The following is a 22,721-nucleotide window of genomic DNA, read 5'->3' as shown; positions in this document are numbered from 1 at the left end:
CAGGTCTTCTTGGTATAGCTCTCCTACTGAATTTCTACTCTTGACCCTATTGCTTCATCTAAGATATATCTGACTCTCATCTGGAGATGTGGGCTTGAAAAATTGCTGTTCATCCTTAGGCAAGAATCACTGTAAGCAAATCAAGTGCTTCTTACAGAGTTTAATAGTGTATTATTCCTGATTTATGTTTTAAAATAGCTTTATTATAGATAATCTCTGGACTGTGGCTATATTTCTCAAAGACTGATGTGCCCTAAAGATGGGGTTTCAGTTTTCGGTAAATACGGGCAAACATCTGGTCTTAATTTTTTGGTAATGAACATATATCCTTACTGTAATGTACAAGAATAAGCTTTTTAAAAAGTGAGGAAGTAACCAGTTTCTCATTGTTATTAAATAAGCACGAGAGCTTATTATAAGACAGAGTCGCATAGCAGAAGTGGTTGCTGTGTTCTGATTATCCTTATTTGTATTGACATGTATTAGATGTACATATTTTTGGACTACATGTGGTAATTCATTGCATTCATGTAATCAAATCAGGCTAATTGGGTTATCCATTACCTTCAATATTTATTGTTTTTTGAGAAAGGGTCTTGCTCTGTTGCCCAGGCTGGAGTGCAATCGCACAATCATGACTCACTGCAGCCTTGACCTCCCAGGTTTATGTGATCCTCCCAGCTCAGCCTCCTGGGTAGCTGGGACTATAGGAATGTGCCACCATGCCCAGCTAATTTTTTGTGGAGATGGGGTTTCCCCATGTTGCCCAGGCTTAAATATTTATGCTAGAAACATTTGAATTAATTCTCTTTTAGCTAGTTTGAAATGTATAATCAATTAATGTAAACTGTAGTCACCCTACTGATCTATCAAACACCAGGGCTTATTTCTTCTAAGTGTATATTTGTATCCATTAATCAACTTTTCTTCATCCCCTCCCCTGCCCCATCCTCCCTACCCTTGTAGGCTTCTGGTGTCTTCCAGCCTACTCTCTGTCTTCATGACATCCTGTTTTTAGCTCCCACATATGATTGAGAACATGTGATATTTGTCTTTCTGTGGTTGGCTTGTTTCGCTTAACATAATGACCTCCATTCTATCCATGTTGCTGTAAATTACAGGATTTCATTCTTTTTAATGGCTGAGTAATACTCCGTAGTGTACATATACCATATTTTCTTTATACATTCATCCACTGATGGACACTAAGGTTGATTCCATATTTCGGCTATTGTGAATAGTGCTGCAGTAAACATGGAAGTGCAGATACCCTTTGATGTACTGATTTCCCCTTAGATATGTACTTTTAGTGGACTTGCTGGATCATATAGTAGCTCTATGTTTAGTCTTTTTGAGGACTCTCCATACAGATTGCCACAGTGGCTGTATTAATTTATATTTCTACAAGTAGTATACAAGGTTTCCACTTTCTCTATATCCTCACCAGCATCTGTTATTCCCTGTCTTTTATGATATAAGCCATTCTAACTGGGATGTGATGATACCTCATTGTGGTTTTGATTTCTGTTTGTCTGATGATTAGTGATGTTGAGTATTTTCTCACATACCTGTTGGCCATTTGTTTGTCTTTTGAGAAATTACTGTACAGGTCTTTGGACTATTTTTAAATCATTTTTTTTTGTTATTAAGTTGTCTGAGCTCTTTATATATTTTGGTTATTAATTCCTTGTCAGGTGGATAGTTTGCAAATAGTTTCTCTCATTCTGTGGGTTGTCTCTTCACTTATTTGTTTCCCTGTGCTGTGCAGAAGCTTTTTAGCTTGATGTAATTCCGTCTGTTTTTGTTTCAGTTGTGCGTGCTTTTGAGATCTTACACAAAAAAATCTTTGCCAAGATCAGTGTCCTGGAGAGTTTCCCCAGTGTTTTCTTTCATTAGTTTTATAGTTTAGGTCTTAGGTTTAAGTCTTTAATCCATTTTGATTTGATTTCTGTGTACGGTGAGAGATAAGCATCTAGTTTCATGCTTCTGCATATGGTATCCTGTTTTCTTCTGCACCATTTATTGAAGAGATTGTCCTTTTTCTGTTTTACATTTTTAGCACCTTTCTTGAGTATGAGTTAGCTGTAAATGCATACATTTATATGTGGGTTCTCTGTTCTGCATAATTGGTCTATTTGTCTCTTTTTATGCCAGTACCATGCTGATTTGATTACAATAGCTTTGTAGTATATTTTGAAGTTAGGTAGTGTGAAGCCTCTCCAGTTATGTTTTTTTTTTTTTTTCCGCTCAGGATTGCTTTGACTAGTCAGGGTCTTTTGTGGCTCCATATAAATTTTAGGATTTCTTTTCTTTCTCTTCCTTCCTTTCTTTAAATGTTTGCTATAATTCAGCAGTGAAGCCATCAGATTGTGGGCTTTTCTTTGATGTGAAACTTTTTGTCATGGCTTCAGTCTCATTACTTGTTACTGGCTTATTGAGGTTTTTTCGTGGTTTAATCTCAGAAGGTTGGATGTGTCCAGGAATTTATCTATTCTAGGTTTTCCAATTTGTGGTTAAATAGTTGTTCGTAATAGTATCTATCTTTTTATTTCTGTGGTCTGAGTTCTTATGTCTTCTCTTTTGTTTCTGGTTTTTTTTTTTTGTAGTCTATTACATTTTTTTTGATTTTATCTTTTCAAAAACACCAGCTTTTGTTTTATTGGTCTTTTGTATTGTGTTTTCAGTCTCACTCTCATTTTTTTCTGCTCTGCTGTTTATTATTTCTCTCCTTTTACCAATTTTGAGTTTGCGAAGTCTGTCCCGGGGGTAATCCAGTCATCTTTATTTTTCTTCTGTGCACGTCTTCTTTTCTTTCTTTCAAAATGGCTGCTTTTAAGATTTTTTTTTCTTTGTCTCTGGTTTTGATAATTAGATTATGACGTTCTATTGTATAGTTTTCTTCATGTTGCTTGTGCTTAGGGTTTGTTGAGCTTTTTGAATCCATTGGTTTATAGTTTTTTTCATTAATTTCAGGAAAGTTTTGGCTATTACTATTTCAGATGTTTTTTTGGTCCTCCTCTTCCCTTGCTTCCTACCTTAGGGATCTCCAATTGCATGTGTTAAAAGAAAAACTTAAGACAAATTAAACTTAACAGAGTTTAAATTAAACTTAACAGAGTTTAATTGAGCAAAGAATGATTTGCAAGGTGGGTAGCTCCAAAATGATAATAGGTTCAGACCAACCTTCGCTCTGCCATGTGGTCAGAGAGGATTTATGGACAGACAAAGGAAAGTGACAGACAGAAAATGAGTAAGGTATGGAAACAGCTGGATTGGTTACAGCTCAGCATTTGCCTTATTTAAACACAGTTTGAACAGAGGACTGCCTGTGATTGGATGAAACTTGGTGATTGATTGGTACTAGAGTAGGTTACTGTAGGTAAACACATCCAGTTAGGTTACAGTTAACTATGTACAGCAAAGCCTTTTAGGACGATCTTAAAATATGTAGGAGGCAGCGTTAGGCTCAACTGAACACATGTATGTTAGGTTGCCTGAAGTTGTCTCACAGCTTACTCATGCTCTGTCGTTTTAAAAAAATTCCCTTTTCTTCCTATTTCATTTCAGATAGTTACTGTTACTGTGCCTTCAAGTTGACTAACCTTTTTGTTAGCAATATCAAACTTGCCATTAGTTTCATCATGTATTTTTAAATCTCAGACATTGTAGTTTTTATGTCTAGAAGTTTGATCTGGGTCTTTAAACATATTTTTCATATTTAATACTTTTTTAATGTAATGGTATACAGTTATAATAACTTTTAATGCCCTGTATTAATTCTAACATCTGTGTCTGTTCTGGGTTGATTGATTGATTATTATTCTCATTTTAGGTTGTGTTTTTCTGCCTCTTTGTTGCCTGGTTATTGTGGGTTGGATATCAGATGTGATTTTTCTTTTTATCATGTTTAGTGCTGGGTATTTTTGTATTCCTATAAATCTTCTTGAGCTTTGTTTTGGGTTGCAGTTAAGTTACTTGGAAACAGTTTAGACTTTCTGGGATTTACTTTTCTAATTTGTTAGGTAGATCTACAGAAGGGCTTATCCCAGGGCTGTTCTCCACTGTTGAGGCAATATCCTTCTGAATACTCCACCCGGAGCCTGCGAATTGAGTTTCCCCAGTCTGTTTGATGGGATCAGGCACTGTTCTAGCCATGTGTGAGTAGTACTGTTCTTCTCATTCTTTAGAAGGTTGTTTCCCTGGCTTTGGGTAGTTTTCTTACATCCATGTGCTGATGGGTATCCTACTAAATATTTCAGAGGTACAGCTCTCCTATCTGTACAGCTCTCCTATCTGGTGCTCTGTCCTATGAATCTGTCTTGGTTTCTCTAGAGTGTCTCAGCTCATCATTTCAATCATGATGTCTTCCTAGCTCACCCTTAGTTCTTCTAACCTGTCCTGGCCTCAAAACTCTCTAGGCAATAAATGAGCAATTTTAGGGCTCACTTACTTTGTTTCTTGTCTCTCACAGATCACTCTGTGTTGTTGCCTGATGTTCAGTGAAACTGCTGTTTCATATATTCTGTCTTTTGTCATTATTTTTTCAGATGGGAGGGTAGGTCTGATCTCCGTTATTCTGTCTTTGGCAGTAGTGGAAACGTCCCTGCAGAATTTTACTTATGGAGTTTGACAGCCTATTCTAAAGTTCATTTGTAAGAGAAAATTCACAATAGCTGAGTAAATTTTGAAGGAAGGACAACGAAGAGTGGATTGCCATTCCACATATCAAAACATGATAAAGCTATAGTAATTCAAATAGTTTGCTGTTTGTGCAGGAATAGACGAATAGATAAATATGTGTGTGTGTATATACACAGACAAATATTTATACATATGAATTTATGGCAAAAGTGACATTTCAAATCAGGAAAGGGTAGTATTAAGATAATTGATTATCCATTCGGAAACCAAAAATTGACTCTTCAAACTGTATTCATTAGAGTATGGATTTAGCATCTTGTGACAGAAACCCAAAGTAATGGTGGTTCAAGAAAGGCAGAAGTTCATTTCTCATGGAAATAAATCTGAGTTGTGTAGCTAAACAGGAACTCAGGCTCTTCTTGTTTTTTGCCTTGTCACCCATAAGATATTTTCTTGTCTCTGTAGTCTAAAATGCCTTATATTCTGGTCTGTAGAAAGGCTACAGTTAGGTGAAGGGAAGGCATATTTTTCCTCTTGAGGGCACAATGCAGAATTTTCATGTATCTCTTCTGTTCCCAACGTCCAGGTATGTTGGAAAATAGTCTTTATTCAGGACAGTTCTGAATAGCTCAGTGCCTAGCTAAATACCCTATCATTGTAGAAGAAGTGGAGAATAGAAATTTAGGGACAAGTAGCAATCTAACCTTTGCCATATATAGCAAATTTCAAATGGATTAAAGAAGAATATAAAAATGAAAAGCTGTAAGTACTAGAAGTATACATAGGAGAGTCTGTTTATGATCTATAGGTTACAAAAGTTTCCTAAACAAGAGGCAGAAAGCATAAGCTATACAGGAAAATATTGATGACTTTTTACTACATAGTAATTAAAAATGGCTATATGACAAAGTTAAGAGAAATCACAGACCAGAAAAGTAAATATAAAATATGCAAATAAAAAATTGATATTGGTATATAAATATACATGCAAATGAAAACATTGATATTCATTATATAAATAAAAAACTAATATTCATGATATATTTTTTACCAGTAAATTGGTTAAAAACAAATACTTCAGTAGAAAAATGGACAGAACATATGAACAGACAATCCACAGAGAAATCCAAGTAGTTCATAAACATTAATGTACAGTCCCTGTCTCATTATTTGTGAAATGCAAATTAAAATGACATCTTTCATTTGTCTATAATACAAGTAACCATGTTACCCAAAGTGTGGGGAACATGGTTACTCTCATGCAGTGTTGGTGGAAGTATAAATTGGTACTGTCTATTTGGAGGTCAGTTTGGCAGTATCACAATTAATGTTGCAACATCTTCTGACTCAGTAGTTTCACTTCTAGGAATCTCGTAAAAAATAATCAACATGTGAACTAAGTGATGTCTGGACAAGGATGTTTACTGTATCATTGTAGCAACTAAAGATCATAAATTATGATCTTTCTGAGGGAATATTTAAAAAAATTAGTATACATCCATGCCATTAATGTAGCTATTAAGAAGAATGAAGTGGTTCTGTGTAGACAGACATAAAATCCTCAGAATATATCAAGTGAAAAAAAGTTGCAGAATGGCATCTGTAGAAAGAATCCATTAATATAAGAAATCAAACCCGAAGTGTGTGTGTGTGTCTGTGTTTCTCTCTTTTTGCAATTTTATAGAAAAAGAAAAAAAAGCCCTAGAAGGGTAGATACCACTCTGTGTATAGTGCTTACATTTGGAGAGGGATGTTGGGGAGATAGGGATTTATCCCATATTCTCCATTGTGGCTGGAAATTTTTTTTACAGAGACTAAACTTGTGTTTTACATAATGAACAAATCATGACTGTAGTAAAAAATAATCTAATCTTTTGGCTTTCATGTGTTTTGCTAGGATTGGTCCAAAGGAAGATTTTTTCCATTGTTTGAAATGTAACTTATGCCTAGCTATGAATCTTCAAGGAAGACACAAGGTATATAATTTAGTTTGTATAATTTTTAAAATATTACAGTGTTTTTGCAACAAGCTTAACTTCTAATATGTTTTGGAAGCATGCTAATTTTCATGTATTTCCAAGTGCAACTATATTGCTTTTTTGAAAAGCAGTATTAACAAGTAGATATTTTAAAATATGTACCTCAGAATATCTGACCTACAGTTCCTTTTCTTCTCTGTAGTGTAAGAATGCTTATATCACTTACTAGCATAATGTTGGCAACTTCCAAGTTAGTTTATGGATTCTTACCATTGGTACTGCTTTTAAGAATAACTTTAAAACAGGAGAAATACTGAATGGTGTAACCTAATTAGCACAACATTCTAAGAAAATTCAGAAAATATTTTACTATTTCTTTTTATAATTAAGACATACATATTTTAAATCTGGATGTAGGAGTTATGTCACAATCCCAGGCCCTTTTTCATTATTTAAAAAAAAATCTAATAAAGTATTACATTATAGTGCTGATTCTATCTACTGTAAGAATTTAATTAAGAGAATGGAGGATTGGTGTAAAGTGAAGTGTAAATCGTACTTGTTCAAGTATAGGAAATTCCAGATAAGGGAGAACAGTGTAAGTAGCAACATTGTAGCTGTTGAGAGAGAGAGAGAGAGACAGATAAACATTAATTGGAAAGAGACTGTTTGAAATCATTTACTTAGCAGTATAGTAGGTTCGGTAGAAGATAAGAATAAGAAGTTATTGCAGAAATATAATATTAGCTAGAACTTGGCCTAAATAGTAAAGTGGTGAGGAAAATTGAGATGAATAATGAACATATATGATGCGGTAATGGTATTAAGGAAAAAGAATGAGGCAGAGTAAAGATGACTCTGAAGATTTTCAGCCCCAGCTTAAGGTACTTGATTAGTAGATTGTAAATTTTTTGAAGATAAAAGATTGAGTTTGGTTTTTAAACTTGAGTTTGGGGTGATGGCAAGCTATGCTAATGGAGATAGCCAGGAGTCAATAGTATCTTATAGATTACATTTCTATGATGTTCTGGTTTCCAAAGCATGTGTAGTGTGTGTGCACACACTAATTCATTGCATCCTCACCTCAGCATTTACATTCCATCAACTCAGAGATGCCATTGATGATCAGATATGTTGTAATTGTGGGGATGTTAAAATGTATGTGTGAGGTGCACTTTAGAATCAAATGAAATATGTATTAATTTTATTTTATAAATAAGAAACGTTAAGACTAAAGTGGTGGCTAGTCCAAAATCTCAAGGGCTGGTAAATAGCAGAGCTAGGATTACAGTCTAGATTTTTAAACTTACTATTAAGCTTATTATTTTGAGGGTTTTTCTCCCCACTATACTGTCATCTTTCAAAAACTTACATCTATTTTTTTGTTATGGTTTTTTTGTTATGTTGTTTTTCAGTTATCTTTTATTGTCTATATTACTAAGTGGTCCTGCCATCTATTAAGTGCTTCTGTTAAAAACTTGGGAGTCTTCCATGGCACAGTGCTTTCCCTTACCTCCTTGGATTTAATCAGACATTACATCTTGTCAAATTAAGAACTCTGGCTCTGAAGTTAGCCTGCTGGAGCTCCAGTTTAATTCTGCCTCTTATTAATGTGTGACTTTGGAAGTTACTTAGCCTCTCTAGGCCTCCACTGCTTTAACTGTAAAATGGAATAACAATCATAGCCTATTTCATCTAGGATTGTGAGATTTAATTGATCTTATACAGGTACTGTGCTGAACATGGTATGTAGTAAATTTCAATAATATGAACTATTATTACCAATATTATTAGTAAGTTGAGCTTACTAATTTAGGTCACTGGCTTTGGAGTAAAACATACATAATATGCAAAGGTTCCAAATCTTATTATCTTTGGATCTTGGGTAAGTGTCTTGAATTCCTAAGTCACTTTCCTTATTTGTGAAATGAAGATAATCTCAATAATGTTTATTGACATTTTCATTGTATCAGATAATATGCCAAGCCTGAAATAGTGTGTGATTTAAATAACTATTAAAAAACTCTCCTGACATATAAAAAGCATATATTAATGTTAGCTATTATTTTTAGTAAGTTGGTTTTGTTAATTTTTATTATTAATATTGTTATACCTGACATTTTAATCTAGTTAAGCTTTTGTTAATGTGAATTTCTCTTTTAAACAGTGTATTGAAAATGTGTCTCGACAGAATTGTCCAATATGTTTGGAGGTAGGCTTAAAATATTTTTTACTTTGGAAGTCTCAGCTCTTGAATTTAAAATACTTGGATGTTACAAGCACTAACATTTATTTCATTTACAGGACATTCACACATCCCGTGTTGTTGCTCATGTCTTGCCATGTGGACATCTTTTACATAGGTAAAGTAACATCTTTTTCTCAATGATGTTTGAAAATAGTGGAGACAGTTTTTGTTTTACTAAAATAATCTTATATTTTCTTTCAGAACGTGTTATGAAGAAATGTTGAAAGAGTGAGTGTTTGGGATTTTAAAAATAATTGTAAGATGTTTGATTTTTTTGTGTGTGTGGTGTGGGGAGGTGGACAAACATTGTTACTTTTACTATATTGGGCATGGCAATATTTATATTGAAATGGGTAGGGTAGATGAATATTGTTAAAACAGGACAAGGTGTCTTGGATATAGAACTACACTTTTGCCATATGTTTCTCTTAAATCTTGTCTCCTCCCACAATTTGAGGTAGTTACCTCTTTTTTTTCTGGCCATATATACCAGGAAGTGCAGTTTTTGCCAGATGCAGTTATAGTGTTGTAAAAATGCTGAAAAATATTGCCAAAAATTTGTTAGGTTGTTATATTGGCCAAGTATAGTAAACTAAAAGAAAGTAGGTGAAGTGATCATTAAAGCTAAGACTTTATTAATGGAAAAGATATTAAAATTAGATGAAAATAATTGAAAAGAGAAGACTGTATTTTGGTCCTACATATTGATGAGCAAAAATGTGAAGAGCTAGAGAGAGCATTCTTTTTTTCAAATTTTTAGAAAGGAAATAATGTCTGAATAATTTTAAACAAATACAGTCTCTTTACATGAGTGTATTAAGAAATTAAGGTTGTTTAGATAAGGAGTAGCTTAATTAGTTTATAAAAATATATGAAGTGTATTCTACAAAGAATATGGACTAATTCCTCTCCATTTTAGAGTACTGAGGAAAAAGACTTAGTTTTAAATAAGTATACAGGAATTAATTTAAAAGTTTTATAGTGTGAAAGTTCCCAGGTTCCTAAGAGATTATCTTGAAATAGAGGAAAATGCCTGTTTTGAATGGTTCATGTGGCAGTTAGCTTGCATCTTCTTGTGTACCTGAATTAATATATTCTTTGTTTAATATTTGGAAAATAACCTTTCTGTCTCTTTCAGAGGCTACAGATGTCCATTATGTATGCACTCTGCTTTAGATATGACCAGGTATTGGAGACAGCTGGATGATGAAGTAGCACAGACTCCTATGCCATCAGAATATCAGAACATGACTGTGGATGTGAGTAGAATCAATACTTAAAACTTTGTAGATTCCTTGTTGGCACTCTTATTTTTGCCCTCCTGCTTGAATTTGCCAAAAAAAAAATATATATATATATATATACTGGTTTGACACAGATGCTAATGTGATGATTAATGGAAAGCACAAAATGATTTTTAAATTTTAGTTAAGTAGCTCAGATCAGGAAAAAAAAGTCTTAAGAATACCTTTATGTAGTTTTTCCCAACACTAGATGGCAGGCAAAAACTTTATTCTGAATTGTTTACATATTATTTGCCAGAGTCAGTCAGTAATATAACTGACTAGGGTTGGATCACTGGTGGGACTTTTTAAGTACATTTTATTTTTAATTATTTTACATTTTAGGAGAACATATTTGCTGATTTTTGAGATTACATTTTGGTTTTTAGTGTTTATTACCCTTTTTATTCCATCTTAGACTTATTTTTATGGAGTGCACACAGGAGACCCCTTTTTCACTTCTGTTGTTCACAGAATCATAAGCAAGGAACAAATTGAGAGATAAGAGTCATAATTACAGAGAAGTCTTGATTCATGATCTTGGGAAAAAACTGTCCACACTAAAATGCTGCTTGCTTCTGGGGAGAAACTTTCCTGGTTAACTTTGTCTTAAGGTCTCTCATGGGTGTCCACTTCCAAGAGTGTGGAGGGTCCCTTCTGAATTGTGAGATAATGAACCTAAAGTTCAAAGTCCAGAAGCTTTAGTGTAGGTGGGAAAGGCAGTCTTTCTCTGATGTTGTTCTCAGAGACCCAATCTCCAGATTCTAGATTGTGAAGGGTTTGATTGTTCTTAGTCATTGGACCATCAAAATTTTCTTTACTTGGTGAAAATATACTTTGGCATAATGCATAAAAGCCTTGTGGCATTTAGTCATATCAGAGTTTGGTAGTGGAAGATACATGAGGTTCTATTTATTATTAGGTATACAGGCCTTCCAGTGATTATTTTGTAAGGGGTCAACTTACGTTTTCCACTCCAAGGGGATCTGATTACCATCAATCCGCAATATCAATCTGCAATATCTTTGACCAAGGCAATCCAGTCAATTCAGTTAGTTTTGCCTAATGCTATTGTATCTGTAATATCTTATGTAACTATTTTACAACTTGTCCAGTGAAATAAGTACCTCTGTCACTGGAGATTTCTCTAGGAGTGTCCCATGAGAGAAACACATTTTATAGTAACCTTTTAGGTACTGTAATAGAGTTAACCCTCTTGCATGGGATACCTTCTATACAACCAGAAAACATGCACTCAAAATGACAATTGAATGTAATCCCTCTATAAATACTTAAATGGCCCATCAGGTAGCAGAAATGTACTTGAAGTTTTGATTGTCTTCCCAGGATTATGGTTTCGACAAAGCAAACATTGGTCATAAATTATTTTAGCAATTTAGCAATATATATAAATTTTATATATACATGTAAAATTTGGAATATTTTATCTTTTCCATGATGAGCCATGGAATGCAGACTTTTTTTTGTTTGTTTGTTTTAGACAGAGTCTTGCTCTTGTGCAGGCTGGAGTGCAGTGGCACAATCTCGGCTCACTGCAACCTCTGCCTCCAGGGTTCAAGCGATTCTCCTGCCTCAGCCTCCCGAGTAGCTGGGATTACAGGTGCCCACCACCACGCCTGGCTAATTTTTGTATTTTTAGTAGAGTCGGTGTTTCACCATGTTGGCCAGGCTGGTCTCGAACTCCTGACCTCGTGATCCACCCGCCTCGGTCTCCCAAAGTGCTGGGATTATAGGTGTGAGCCACCTTGCCTGGCTGGAATGCAGAACTTTTAATAATGGAAGCTTTAAGGATTTAGGAAGGACCAGGTGGCTGTCCAGGTTCCCCATGAGTCCATGCTTAACACTGGATTTGTGTCCTCTTAAATACCAGGTTAGGTGCCTACCACTGATAACTGAAGGGTTATTATAGGTAATTTGACTTGGATTGTGGAGTTGATTGAAATCTAAACAATTTCAGTACTGGCTGCTTTAGTGTGAAAATCTGGCAAAGTATTTTCTTGGTATTCAATCAATTTTTATCCTGCTTGGGTTGGCGGTTTTATAAACCAGTCAGTCTCTCCATTAGAGTTCTAGGAATTGTTATCCAGTCCAAGTCCTAAAGTTGTCAGAAGTCTGTATTTAAGAGAGTTTGTCAGGGTCCTTTTCATCCTTTCATGAACCTCCTTGAAGACACAGTACTGTAGGATTTTGCTTGCTTGTCTAGTTTTCAGAGAAACTGCATCAGAATTAAGCAGTTAACTGTGGAAACAACTTAAAATGGTTATAGTTAAAGACATGATTGACAAGGAAATTTGGTTATTTCTGTGGCCTGTAATAACACAGTAACCATAATTAAGACTGATAGCACATACCCCGACATAAAGAATTTTAGAATCTCATATAATTTTGGAATAAATCTTAATAAAAATATAACACAAAGGTTAAATATCATTTCTTATTTGACAGTGCTTCCTATGTAATTTAACAGATCAAATAATCCTTTTTTTCTCTTTTGAATACTGCAGGGGCCCTTTGTAGCATGCCAAAGTTAGAGGTAAAAAAAAAAGACTTAATTTTGAAGTTGAAATTTGATTTTGGGAAGCTTGTCAAGTGTGTCGAAGATTTAAAATACTTGACCAAAATAGGATCACATTTATATATATGAATATATATATAATATATAATATATGTATATCAATATATATATTAATATATAAATATATATATTTATATAGTCATTTATATAGCCAATGTGAGAATTAACAGGTTTTAAAAAGCAAAAACCTTTACTCTTTGAAACTCAGTTTTCTAAACAATCAAAAGTCCTGAGACAGCGTGAGACAAAATCTGTTTCCCCTTGTCTCCTCTTTTTATTGTTTGAAATTTACCCAAAAAGTAAACAAAAATATTTAACTGTCTTATTAATACTACGTGAAATCTTTGTTCAAGAGAGAAAACCAGATTTTACTTTTGTATTGTTAGGACTAAAGCTAATTTTAATAAAACCTTGTAAACAAATCCATCCAATCTGTCAGTTTTTTACCACGTAAGATTTCCATAAATCTTTTATATTCCCTTATAAACTTTTAAAATTCTTTTGAACGTTCTGTATTTTAATCTACACTTTTTTATTCCTTCAATTTGAAACAACCGTTAAGTAACTTCAAACTAGACCAGAATTTTTTTTTTTAGACGGAGTCTTTCTCTGTCACCCAGGCTGGAGTGCAGTGGAGCAATCTTGGCTCACTGCAACCTCTGCCTCCAGGGTTTAAGCAATTCTTCTGCCTCAGCCTCCCGAGTAGCTGGGACTACAAGCGCACACCACTACGCCTGGCTAATTTTTGTACTTTTAGTAGAGACGGGGTTTCACTGTATTGGCCAGGCTGGTCTCAAACTCCTGACCTTGTGATCTACCCGCCTTGGCCTCCTAAAGCTGAATTTTTTTAAACACATGCCTTTGCAACTTGTGTTACCAAAAGTATATCTTGCTTGTTTTTACACTCCATATAGGGAATTGTTTTTCTTACATCTAGTAGTTTTAATTACATATATTAACTACAGTTTTAACTCTTAGTAATCCTAATTTCCAGTGAAAACCCTAGGAAGTAATTTTGAACTGTTTTATATCAGTATTTATAGATGGAAGGCATTTTAATTTTTTGGAAGGATGTTTCCTTAAATTATTATTTATTAAGATATCTAAATATATTTAGCTTTTCTATACTATATAAAAATAAGATGCCAAAGTATATAAACTTAAACTTATAATTAATGTTTTAGCATTTTAACTTATAAATGACTTAAAAGTTTTATGATTATTTACTTAAACATATGACTATAAGATTTTAAATTACTGAAAAAAATTTGAAATTAGGACACAGATGTACCCTCCCGAATGTTTTCTCAGTCATCTTGAGTCTCAAGTAGTCATATGTCAACCAGGAGGGCTATGAAGGGCAGAGCCTGTCTGAGTCCTGAATTTACGTACCACTTACAGAGCTTTGAACAGAAGACAGAGCTGTAAAGATGATGCTTGGAGGATGGAACCCCTCCTAGAATAGCCAGGAGGCAAAGCTAAGACGGAAGAAGAAGCTCTAGTGGGCTTGATTCTGCTTTGTAGCTACAGATCTAGGCACTGAGAACATGTACCCAGGTCTCACCTAGCCAGACTTGAGAATCTAGAGGTTCAAAACCCAAAACAAGCTCACAGTCAAATCAAGCAAGTGTTGAATTATATTCAACAGACACCTCTGAAGCCATTCCTATTTACTAACAATATAAAAACTGGCTTTATTTACCAAATGTTATCACATACACATAACACCTATAGGAATACAGACACAGACAGAAGCAGATCTTAGAGCTTTCCTAAAGGATTCTCATTTGCTGGCTTTTAAATAGTTTTTCTATTCACCATTCAGACTATCAGTTTACCAATTAACCTGTTTCATTGCCCTAAGCAATTGTTAGCTAGGCAGCCCTAAATATGCATTTCTAAAGGGCCAATTCTTAGGTCAAACAAGGTAGAAAATGTATATCTCAAAAGCACACAGCTAAGACTTTAGACGTAAATATTGTACCATCATTTGCTCAAACCAAGGAAAAAATGGTGTGAGTAAAAGTTAAGACAAGATGGCCAGTCACCTTAAACAAAGGTATGACTTACTATATAAATTTAAAATAGTGATAAGAGTTCCTAATGTACACAGACACCTTTACAAATGGAAATTTCCTTTATAGATATAAATTGATTTTACCAAAAGGGTTTCAGGATAGCCTTCAGTATAGCCAGTTGAATGCCAGAAAGGTATACTTTAGTTCCATAGATGGTTTTTAAAAATTTAACTACTGTTTCTTAGCTAAAATTACTGAGTTCAGGGTGGAGCCCACTAAGACGGTAGGGGAAAGAAAGCGTTCTTTTTTATTGTTTGCAGTTTACTCAGAAATTAAACAGAAGTATCTTAGTGTCCATGTCCATGCCTGGGCACAGTATGGATAGATCTGAAAAAGAGGCAAGTCAGCTTTACCTAAGGGCCTATATTTTATAAACATTTTATCCAGGCTAGCTTTCTTTTAGCCTTCAGGGCAGTATAGTAACTAAGCCAAAAGCCTAGTAGATTTAATTTGTCTTATCAGTTAGTTAAGCTTTTTATTTGCCTTTTAAAACATCTTTTTTTTTAAGGCAATAAAAATATTGAAATATTTTTAGAAGCTTCACTCAATAGGCATTCTTAGATGAGTCTAATTTGGGAGCCCTCATTTTCAAATGCACTTTTTTTTTTTGGTTTGGTTTTTAACAGCTTATGGCCATCATCAAATGCACTTCTTAAAGTGTAGTTTTAAGTGTTCATTTGGGACGTTCCATTATAATTTTAAATTACCTTTAGTAAGGTTTTGCCATTTCTATAAGCAAATGGCATTTTATCCTTCTATAAAATGTTTAAAAAGTGCTGCTTCTGGGGCCTAATACTTACACTTGTAAATGTAGGCAGAGCCAGAAGGTAGATTGCTCAGTTCTTCAGAAATTAAGGATCCCATTTTCACCTTGAATCTTGGCTTTGGCTCTCATATTTCCTTGGTAAACTTAACCAGTGATTTTTCCCTACTTAAACGTGCAAGAAGAAGAATTGAAGAGGGCAGGACACAAAAAACCCTGTGAATTTCCAAAAGCCAAAATTTGCACCCCCACCCCCTGCTGTTTTGCCACTTACTGTGCTTCTGCCCGACTCAGTCAGGCATAAGAGGTCTTTAGCTAGATCCAAGGCAGTTGGATCCTGGACCCAGTCCAGTTTTTGTTGCGACTTCTGAATTCAGTTCAGATAGAAAATGTGTTCAAAAAAACTTGGATAGCTCAAAACACAAATGCGCAGAGCTTTAGAATCTGAGAACTTACCATGATTCCTAATGGCTGCAAGAGAGCAGTGGACACAAAGGGCCTAACGGTACCTTACTGGGTCCCCTTGGTGCTCCTGGCGGTCACTGAAAGCTGTACTTCAAATCCCACTTCTGATGCCAGCTGTTTGAAGCAAAACCTTACACAAATTAAATTTAACAGAACTTAATTGAGAAACAGTTTGTGAATCAGGCAGCCCTGAACCAGAATAGATTCAGAGGGTCTTGACTTTCTTTATTTGGTTGCAATTAGCTTGCAACCTAAAGCATAAAAGGTTGTTTCTGTGCCTTTTGGCTTATGGAGAGTGATCATCTTTTTTCCTTTAATTAAGATGTGTTGCTGTCTCTTCTCAGCCATACATGGTATTGAGTTTTAGATTAGAATGGGAAAGCCTAGTTTTCTGGCTAGATAATTTTTGGTTATATTACACATTTTCTGAACATCTTCAGATACTTCAGCATACGAGGATAAAAACCACGTAGCAAAGCCAAATGAAAATTATTTTTTGTTTTATTTACACTGGAGTGTTTCATAATTCATGTGGATAATTGTTAGGGCAATGAAAAATCACTTTTGGAATACTAACTGATAATCATGTGATTGACTAGAGGCCGAAGTGTGCTATGTTCCATGTAGATAATTTTTTGAAATAATGGCTTCATTAAGATACAATTCACCTATTATACAGTTCATTCATTTAAATTGTACAATTTGGTGCTTTTTAAAATATTCATGTAGTTATGCAAACATCACCACAATTTTAGAACATTTTTATCATCCCAAAAAGGAAACGCTCGTACCCATTAGCAGTCATTCCCTAACGCCCCAGGCCTACGCAACCACTAATCCACTTTCTCCATTTAGATCATATTTTTTAAATAATTATTTTCCAAATTATAATTTAGAGCAAATTTGGAAATTTTCTGCTTATTATAGTGTGACTATTCAAAAACTAGTGCTTTTCTTGCATAGTAATGTATTGATTTTCAGGTTAACACCTTTGTTATTTTTCAGGTTCTTAGCACTAGAAGAAATTAATTCTTAAACGGCATCTTATTATTATTGTAGGGATGAGCGAAGAGCCTCTCTGTTTACTGAATTTTAGGAACACTCTTTTTGGAATTTAATTCATTCCTAAGGCAGAGAAGACAGGGAACAGTATACTAAACCTAAAAAATAAGCAAAAATATTATTTGTGTAAAAATTTTGGTTTTATTAATTGAGATACATTTCTGACTGAAAAATAATGAAATCATGGTGTTATTTTGAATTATAAGTATCAGGTATTCATCTGATTATGCCTAGGTTAATTTTCTTGCTTGTACTATTTATACTATTTAATATTTGGAAACTATTTTAAAATAAGCTTTTTTTTTGCTCAAATCTGCCTTTTCATTTTCTGAATTCAGAGCCACCTTAATAGCTTTTTAGAGTTTTCAGTGAAAAAATAAGAAGAAATTTCAACTTTTGGAAATTTTTAGACTTATATATGTATTTTCACATCTTTAATATGATTTTCAAGGGATTATGAGCAGACAATGCTACTTGTATTTATAAGGTTTAAAATACTTAATTTGAATTAATCTCTTTTCAGATTCTCTGCAATGACTGTAATGGACGATCCACTGTTCAGTTTCATATATTAGGCATGAAATGTAAGATTTGTGAATCCTATAATACTGCTCAAGCTGGAGGACGTAGAATTTCACTGGATCAGCAATGACGAGCCTACGCAGTACTGGAGAACTTGGCATTTTCTGATATAGAAAAAGGCTTTCCTTGGTATCGTGTTATCATGTGTCGTCATCTATGCATTAGAGTTGATGTGTTTTGTACTAGTGTCACAACATAAGATCATATTACAAGTACGTAAGGATTCAGGGTCTCTTGATAGACTTATCATAGCTCTATACTGAATGAAAGCCACTGTGCTTGTGTTTTGATTGGAAGTTCCTTTAGTGTCAGTTTTTTGGAAGCCAATGATGTTTGCCACTGATACATTCATAGAAGTGTATTATATTTTCATGAAACTTTGCTTTAAGTGACACTACGCACGCAGTTCATTTCTAGTTCTTGATAGAACTACACTTAATTTTCAGTAGTAGTCTTGACTTTTTAAGGGCTGTGTTATATTAAGTTCTCCCTTACTGTTAAAACCTAATTAAATATGCTTTAGAATTTTCTAAGACAGTCCTCTGGATCCTCTAAATGTGAATTTTGATGTAATAACTGCTAATAAAATTATATTGAAACAGTGTTTTATAGAAAGTTTTTTCCAAAGTTTTCTATGTTTGGCTCAATTAGGGCAGTATCATCAGTTCTATAATGTAAAAGAAATTTTCTTTCTTTTGAGGTATTCCGTAAAAGTAGTTGGGAAAATTATTATGTAAAATAATAAGACTCTTCCAAAGCCTTAATAAGAACATCAACATTGAAAACAGTTTTTTTTAGGTTGCCCAAAATTATTTCTTCAAAGAGTCATTCATTCCTTCATTTAGCAAGTATTTATTGAGCAACTGCTATGTGGCAGATATGTTTCTAGATGCTGTAGAGACAACAGTGAACAATAAAGATAAAAGTCCTTGTCCTCACAGCAGTACATTCTAGTGTTCATCATATTTGATCAATGTACTCATTTTTCTTTATGCAAGGAGTGGATGTCTTATTGTAAATGAATAGAATATTTCTTCCCTAAGCGTGTGAAAATAGGGGATGGATGAGTGGGAAGGGCATGGGATATTCCTGGCAAGATCTCTGATTTCATAATACTTTTTTGGGCTCATGTAGTGGAATTAAATATACCTCTTACTTCAGGAACAAAGTTAACAAATATGTTTGATGATCCAGCCGACTTTGACACTATTATCTCCGTAATAGGTTTACCATTAGGCTAGGATGTAAAATGTACATTTATCAGTTGATAAGTACCTATTGAGCACCAGTTGTATTTCCAACTTTGAGCTATTTGAATCTTCTTTGAATAAGGAAGTTAGCCTTTTAACTAGAAAACCTAAGAGTTCTGGCACATTTATTTCTTCTTTTGTTGAAATTTATTCACCTAGATAAAGGCAGCAGTTTGGGACTCAGATCTTTATTTTATCCCACCTTCTTGTCTTCTGTATTCCTCTTCTTATGTTCTTTCCCTTCATCTGTTTCCTTGGCCTGGCCGGAGCAGCAGTGCTGATCTTCATTTGGGAAAGGATGTTCCTGGGTATTACCAATTAGTATACAGATAAGGAAAGACTAGTTTTCCAGATCTAATACTTTTTTTTTGAAGTGGTTTTGTTCTGTCATTTAGGCTAGAGTGTAGTGAAGTGATCGTAGCTCACTGCAGCCTTGACTTCCTGGGCTGAACTGATCCTTCCACCTCAGCCTCCTGAGTAGCTGGGACTACAGATGTGTGCCACCATGCCCAGCTAATTTTTAATTGTTTTGTAGAAACAAAGTCCAGGCTGGTCTTGAACTCCTGGGCTCAAGCATTTCTCCTACCTCACCCTTCCAAGGGCTAGGATTACAGGCATGAGCCACTGTGCTTGGTCCAGATGTATTACTTTTTATGTTTGGTATTATTCTGCCGAACCAATCATGTTATTGTTTTTAATCATTGAATCATTGGATCTTTAAATAGGAGTGAGTATATAATAATAAGGCTCTTCTGTTTTCAACATCTGTGCTGGGTCATGCATTAGCATTAATTACTACAATGATTCTGTGGGGTAAGTGTTGTCCTCATAGACAAGAAAGCTGAGGTTTAGAGGTTAAAATGACACATTGGGGGTAAATAACAGACACTATATGTTGGAGTTGGGAATCAGATCCAAGTCTGACTCCAAACCTACTTTTACCACATTGCTTTTGACCTAAACTTCCATTTTGCTAAAATACCCCTCACAGCTAGTCATCTATATCATTGAAGAGCTCATGATCTGATAGATTAACCTTTCATTTTTTAGGTGACTCTAGTTAGAAAGTCTTATTTCACAATCTGATTGTTTCTTTAACTTAGGATCCAAACATGTCCAAAATAATGCAGAGTACATATGCAATCACTCGTTTATGCTGTCCAGTCATGCACTTAAAGCAATTTTCAAATGTACTCAAAGTCTCTAGGCTTCGGTACCCAGGGTTGCTTCAAGTATTTGTTCATGACACGTCAACTCGATGATTAAAATCCTTCAACAATTCTCATTCACAATCAGAATAAAATCTACATCCCTTACCATTCAGTATGCAAAACTTAAAAGACATAACTTTACCCTTAAATATTTTTTCTTTCTCTGACTTCATAAGTATAGGTTATACCTCTATAAGAAAGAAGGTAAAAAACTCTGAACAATCCCTTCTTTCAGAGAGAACCACTGTTAACATTTTAACAGACAACTTCATTCTTTTCCTATTCTTTTTTATAATGCTTACAGGAATGTTAAATACTTAGACAGATCTTAAGTACACTAGAATTATCTGTCCCTGAAATAAGTTAGGTTGCCCTGCCACAGAATTTGTGTCTATAGTTTATTTGTATTATTTTTGAAAAAAGTAAAATAACAATACCCTTATGAATTTTTTGGTGCATAGCATCTCAGCTTCTTTTATCATTAAAGATGTATGTATCAAAAAAAAATGAGTGTATATCAAGTTGTTCATTTCTTAGTTTCTGGGGTCTTCTTAACCAGTACATAGAACTCTGTATGAATTAACTTTAGCTTATGTTTGAAGTAGTAGTTTGTTTATAGTGTCATGGATTTTAAAATCAAACTCAGTTTTTATTTCTTCACTAAAACCTATTTTCATATGATACACATGTTAAATTTCCCTTTTATTTTGGTCATGCATCAAAATAAATTTACTAAGTACTAAAGAGCCAACATTATTTTATAAGTGCCTGGCAATAGGTATTCACTAGTTGAATAGTTTAATTTGAAATGAATTAATTTTAAATGGGAGTTGTTCAAAACTATGCCACTTTATTTTTCTTTTGTCCTTTGTGTAATTAAAATTTTAATTGATGATTGTATATATTATATATATGGAGTACAATGTGATGTTTTGATATATGTTTACAGTGTAGAATGATTAAATCAGTGTAATAAATTTATTGCCTCATACCATTTTTTGTGGTAAAAAAACCACTTAAAATCTAGTCTTTTAATATTTTTGAAATGTACAATGCATTATTTATTATACTCAACATTCTGTGTAATAGATCAGTAAAGTTTATTCCTCTTGTCTAACTGATATTTTGTACCCTTTGATCAGCATCTCCCCTTTTCCCATCCACTTCTCTCTCCCAGCCTCTGGTAACTACCATTCTACTTCTATGAATTCACCTTTTTTTAGATTGCACAGATAGCTGAGATCACATAGTATTTACCTTTTTGTGCCTGGGTTATTTCATTTAGTATAATGTCTTCCAGGTTCCTGTCACAAGTGACAGGATTTCTTTCTTTTATAGGGCTGAATAGTATTCCATTGAGTATATATGCCACATTTTGTTTTCATTCATATGATGATGGACATTAAGATTGCTTCCATATCTTAGCTGTTGTGAATAATGCTGCAGTGAACGTGGTGGTACAGATACCTCTTTGACACACTGACTTCAGTTCCTTTAGCTATATGTCCAGAAGTGGGATTGCTGGATCATATGGTAATTCTATTTTTAGTTTTCTGTCTCCATGCTGATTTTAATACTGGCTGTTTTAATTTACATTCCCAACATCAGTGCACAAGTGTTCCCTTTTCTCCACACCCTGTCAACACTTTTATCATTTTGATAATAGTAATTCTAACAGGTGTAAGGTGATACCTTGTGTTAATTTGCATTTTTCTGATTAGTGATGATGAGCATCTTTTCATATATTTGTTGGCCATTTGTATCTTTTTTAGGAATATCTGTTTACATCCTTTGCCCATGTTTTAATTGAGTTCATTTTCTTATTAGTGGCTTGAGTACCTTATGTATTTTGGATATTAGCCCCTTATCAGATGTATGATTTATAAATATTTTCTTCAAATTCATGGGCTGTCTCTTCATTCTATCATTCGCTTCACTATGCAGAACAGAAGCTTTTTAGTTTGATGCAGTGCCATGTATTTTTTGTTGTCTGTGTTCTTGGGGTTATATCCAAGAAATCTTTGCCCATACCAGTGTTGTGGAGCATTTCCCCTGTGTTTTGTTCTTGTAGTTTTATAGTTTCAGGTCTTATGTTTAAGTCTTTAAACCATTTTGAGTTGATTTTTTATATGTGGTGTGAGATAAGGATCCAGTTTCATTCTTCTGCATGTGTATATTCAGTTTTACCAACACCATTTATTGAAGAGACTGGCTTCATTGTGTAGTGTTGGCATATTTATTGAAAGCCAATTGACTATAGGTGTGTTGGTTTATTTCTGGGCTCTCCTGTTCCACTAGTCAACATATCTGTTTTTATGCCAGTATCATGCTGTTTTGATTACTATCGTTTTATAATAGATTTTGAAGTCAGGTAGTGTGATGCCTCCAACTTTGTTCTTTATGTTTAAGATTGCTTTGGCTATTCAGGTCTTCTCTGGTACCATACAAATTATGGTATTGTTATTTCTATTTTTGTGAAAAATGACATTGGAATTTTGATAGGGGTTGTTATGAGAAAAACCTGGGACTATAATATTCCAACTCAAAGTGGTAAGGAGCCGAG

The 22,721-nt window shown here is 34.2% G+C and overlaps 1 protein-coding gene across 4 annotated transcripts in view; it reads left to right on the top strand.

Moving 5' to 3' along the window:
- The window catches only part of RCHY1 (ring finger and CHY zinc finger domain containing 1), a 35,133-nt gene extending 13,998 nt beyond the window's left edge, over nucleotides 1–21,135 (top strand). For all 4 annotated transcript variants that reach the window (XM_063705318.1, XM_004038836.5, XM_055384500.1 and 1 more), the window contains exons 4-9: nucleotides 6,539–6,617; nucleotides 8,788–8,832; nucleotides 8,925–8,983; nucleotides 9,070–9,096; nucleotides 10,007–10,127; nucleotides 17,639–21,135. In XM_063705318.1, coding sequence (XP_063561388.1) covers nucleotides 6,594–6,617; nucleotides 8,788–8,832; nucleotides 8,925–8,983; nucleotides 9,070–9,096; nucleotides 10,007–10,127; nucleotides 17,639–17,767 — 405 coding nt within the window. In that variant the 5' untranslated portion in view covers nucleotides 6,539–6,593 and the 3' untranslated portion in view covers nucleotides 17,768–21,135. The remainder of the gene's footprint in view (nucleotides 1–6,538; nucleotides 6,618–8,787; nucleotides 8,833–8,924; nucleotides 8,984–9,069; nucleotides 9,097–10,006; nucleotides 10,128–17,638) is intronic.
- Nucleotides 21,136–22,721: the final 1,586 nt, after the last annotated feature.

This window comes from Gorilla gorilla, chromosome 3 (assembly GCF_029281585.2).
Source record: "Gorilla gorilla gorilla isolate KB3781 chromosome 3, NHGRI_mGorGor1-v2.1_pri, whole genome shotgun sequence".
NCBI classification, from domain to species: Eukaryota; Metazoa; Chordata; class Mammalia; order Primates; family Hominidae; genus Gorilla; species Gorilla gorilla.
The sequence above is the reverse complement of the archived record's forward strand: the minus strand, read 5'-3'. Positions and strand labels throughout refer to the sequence as shown.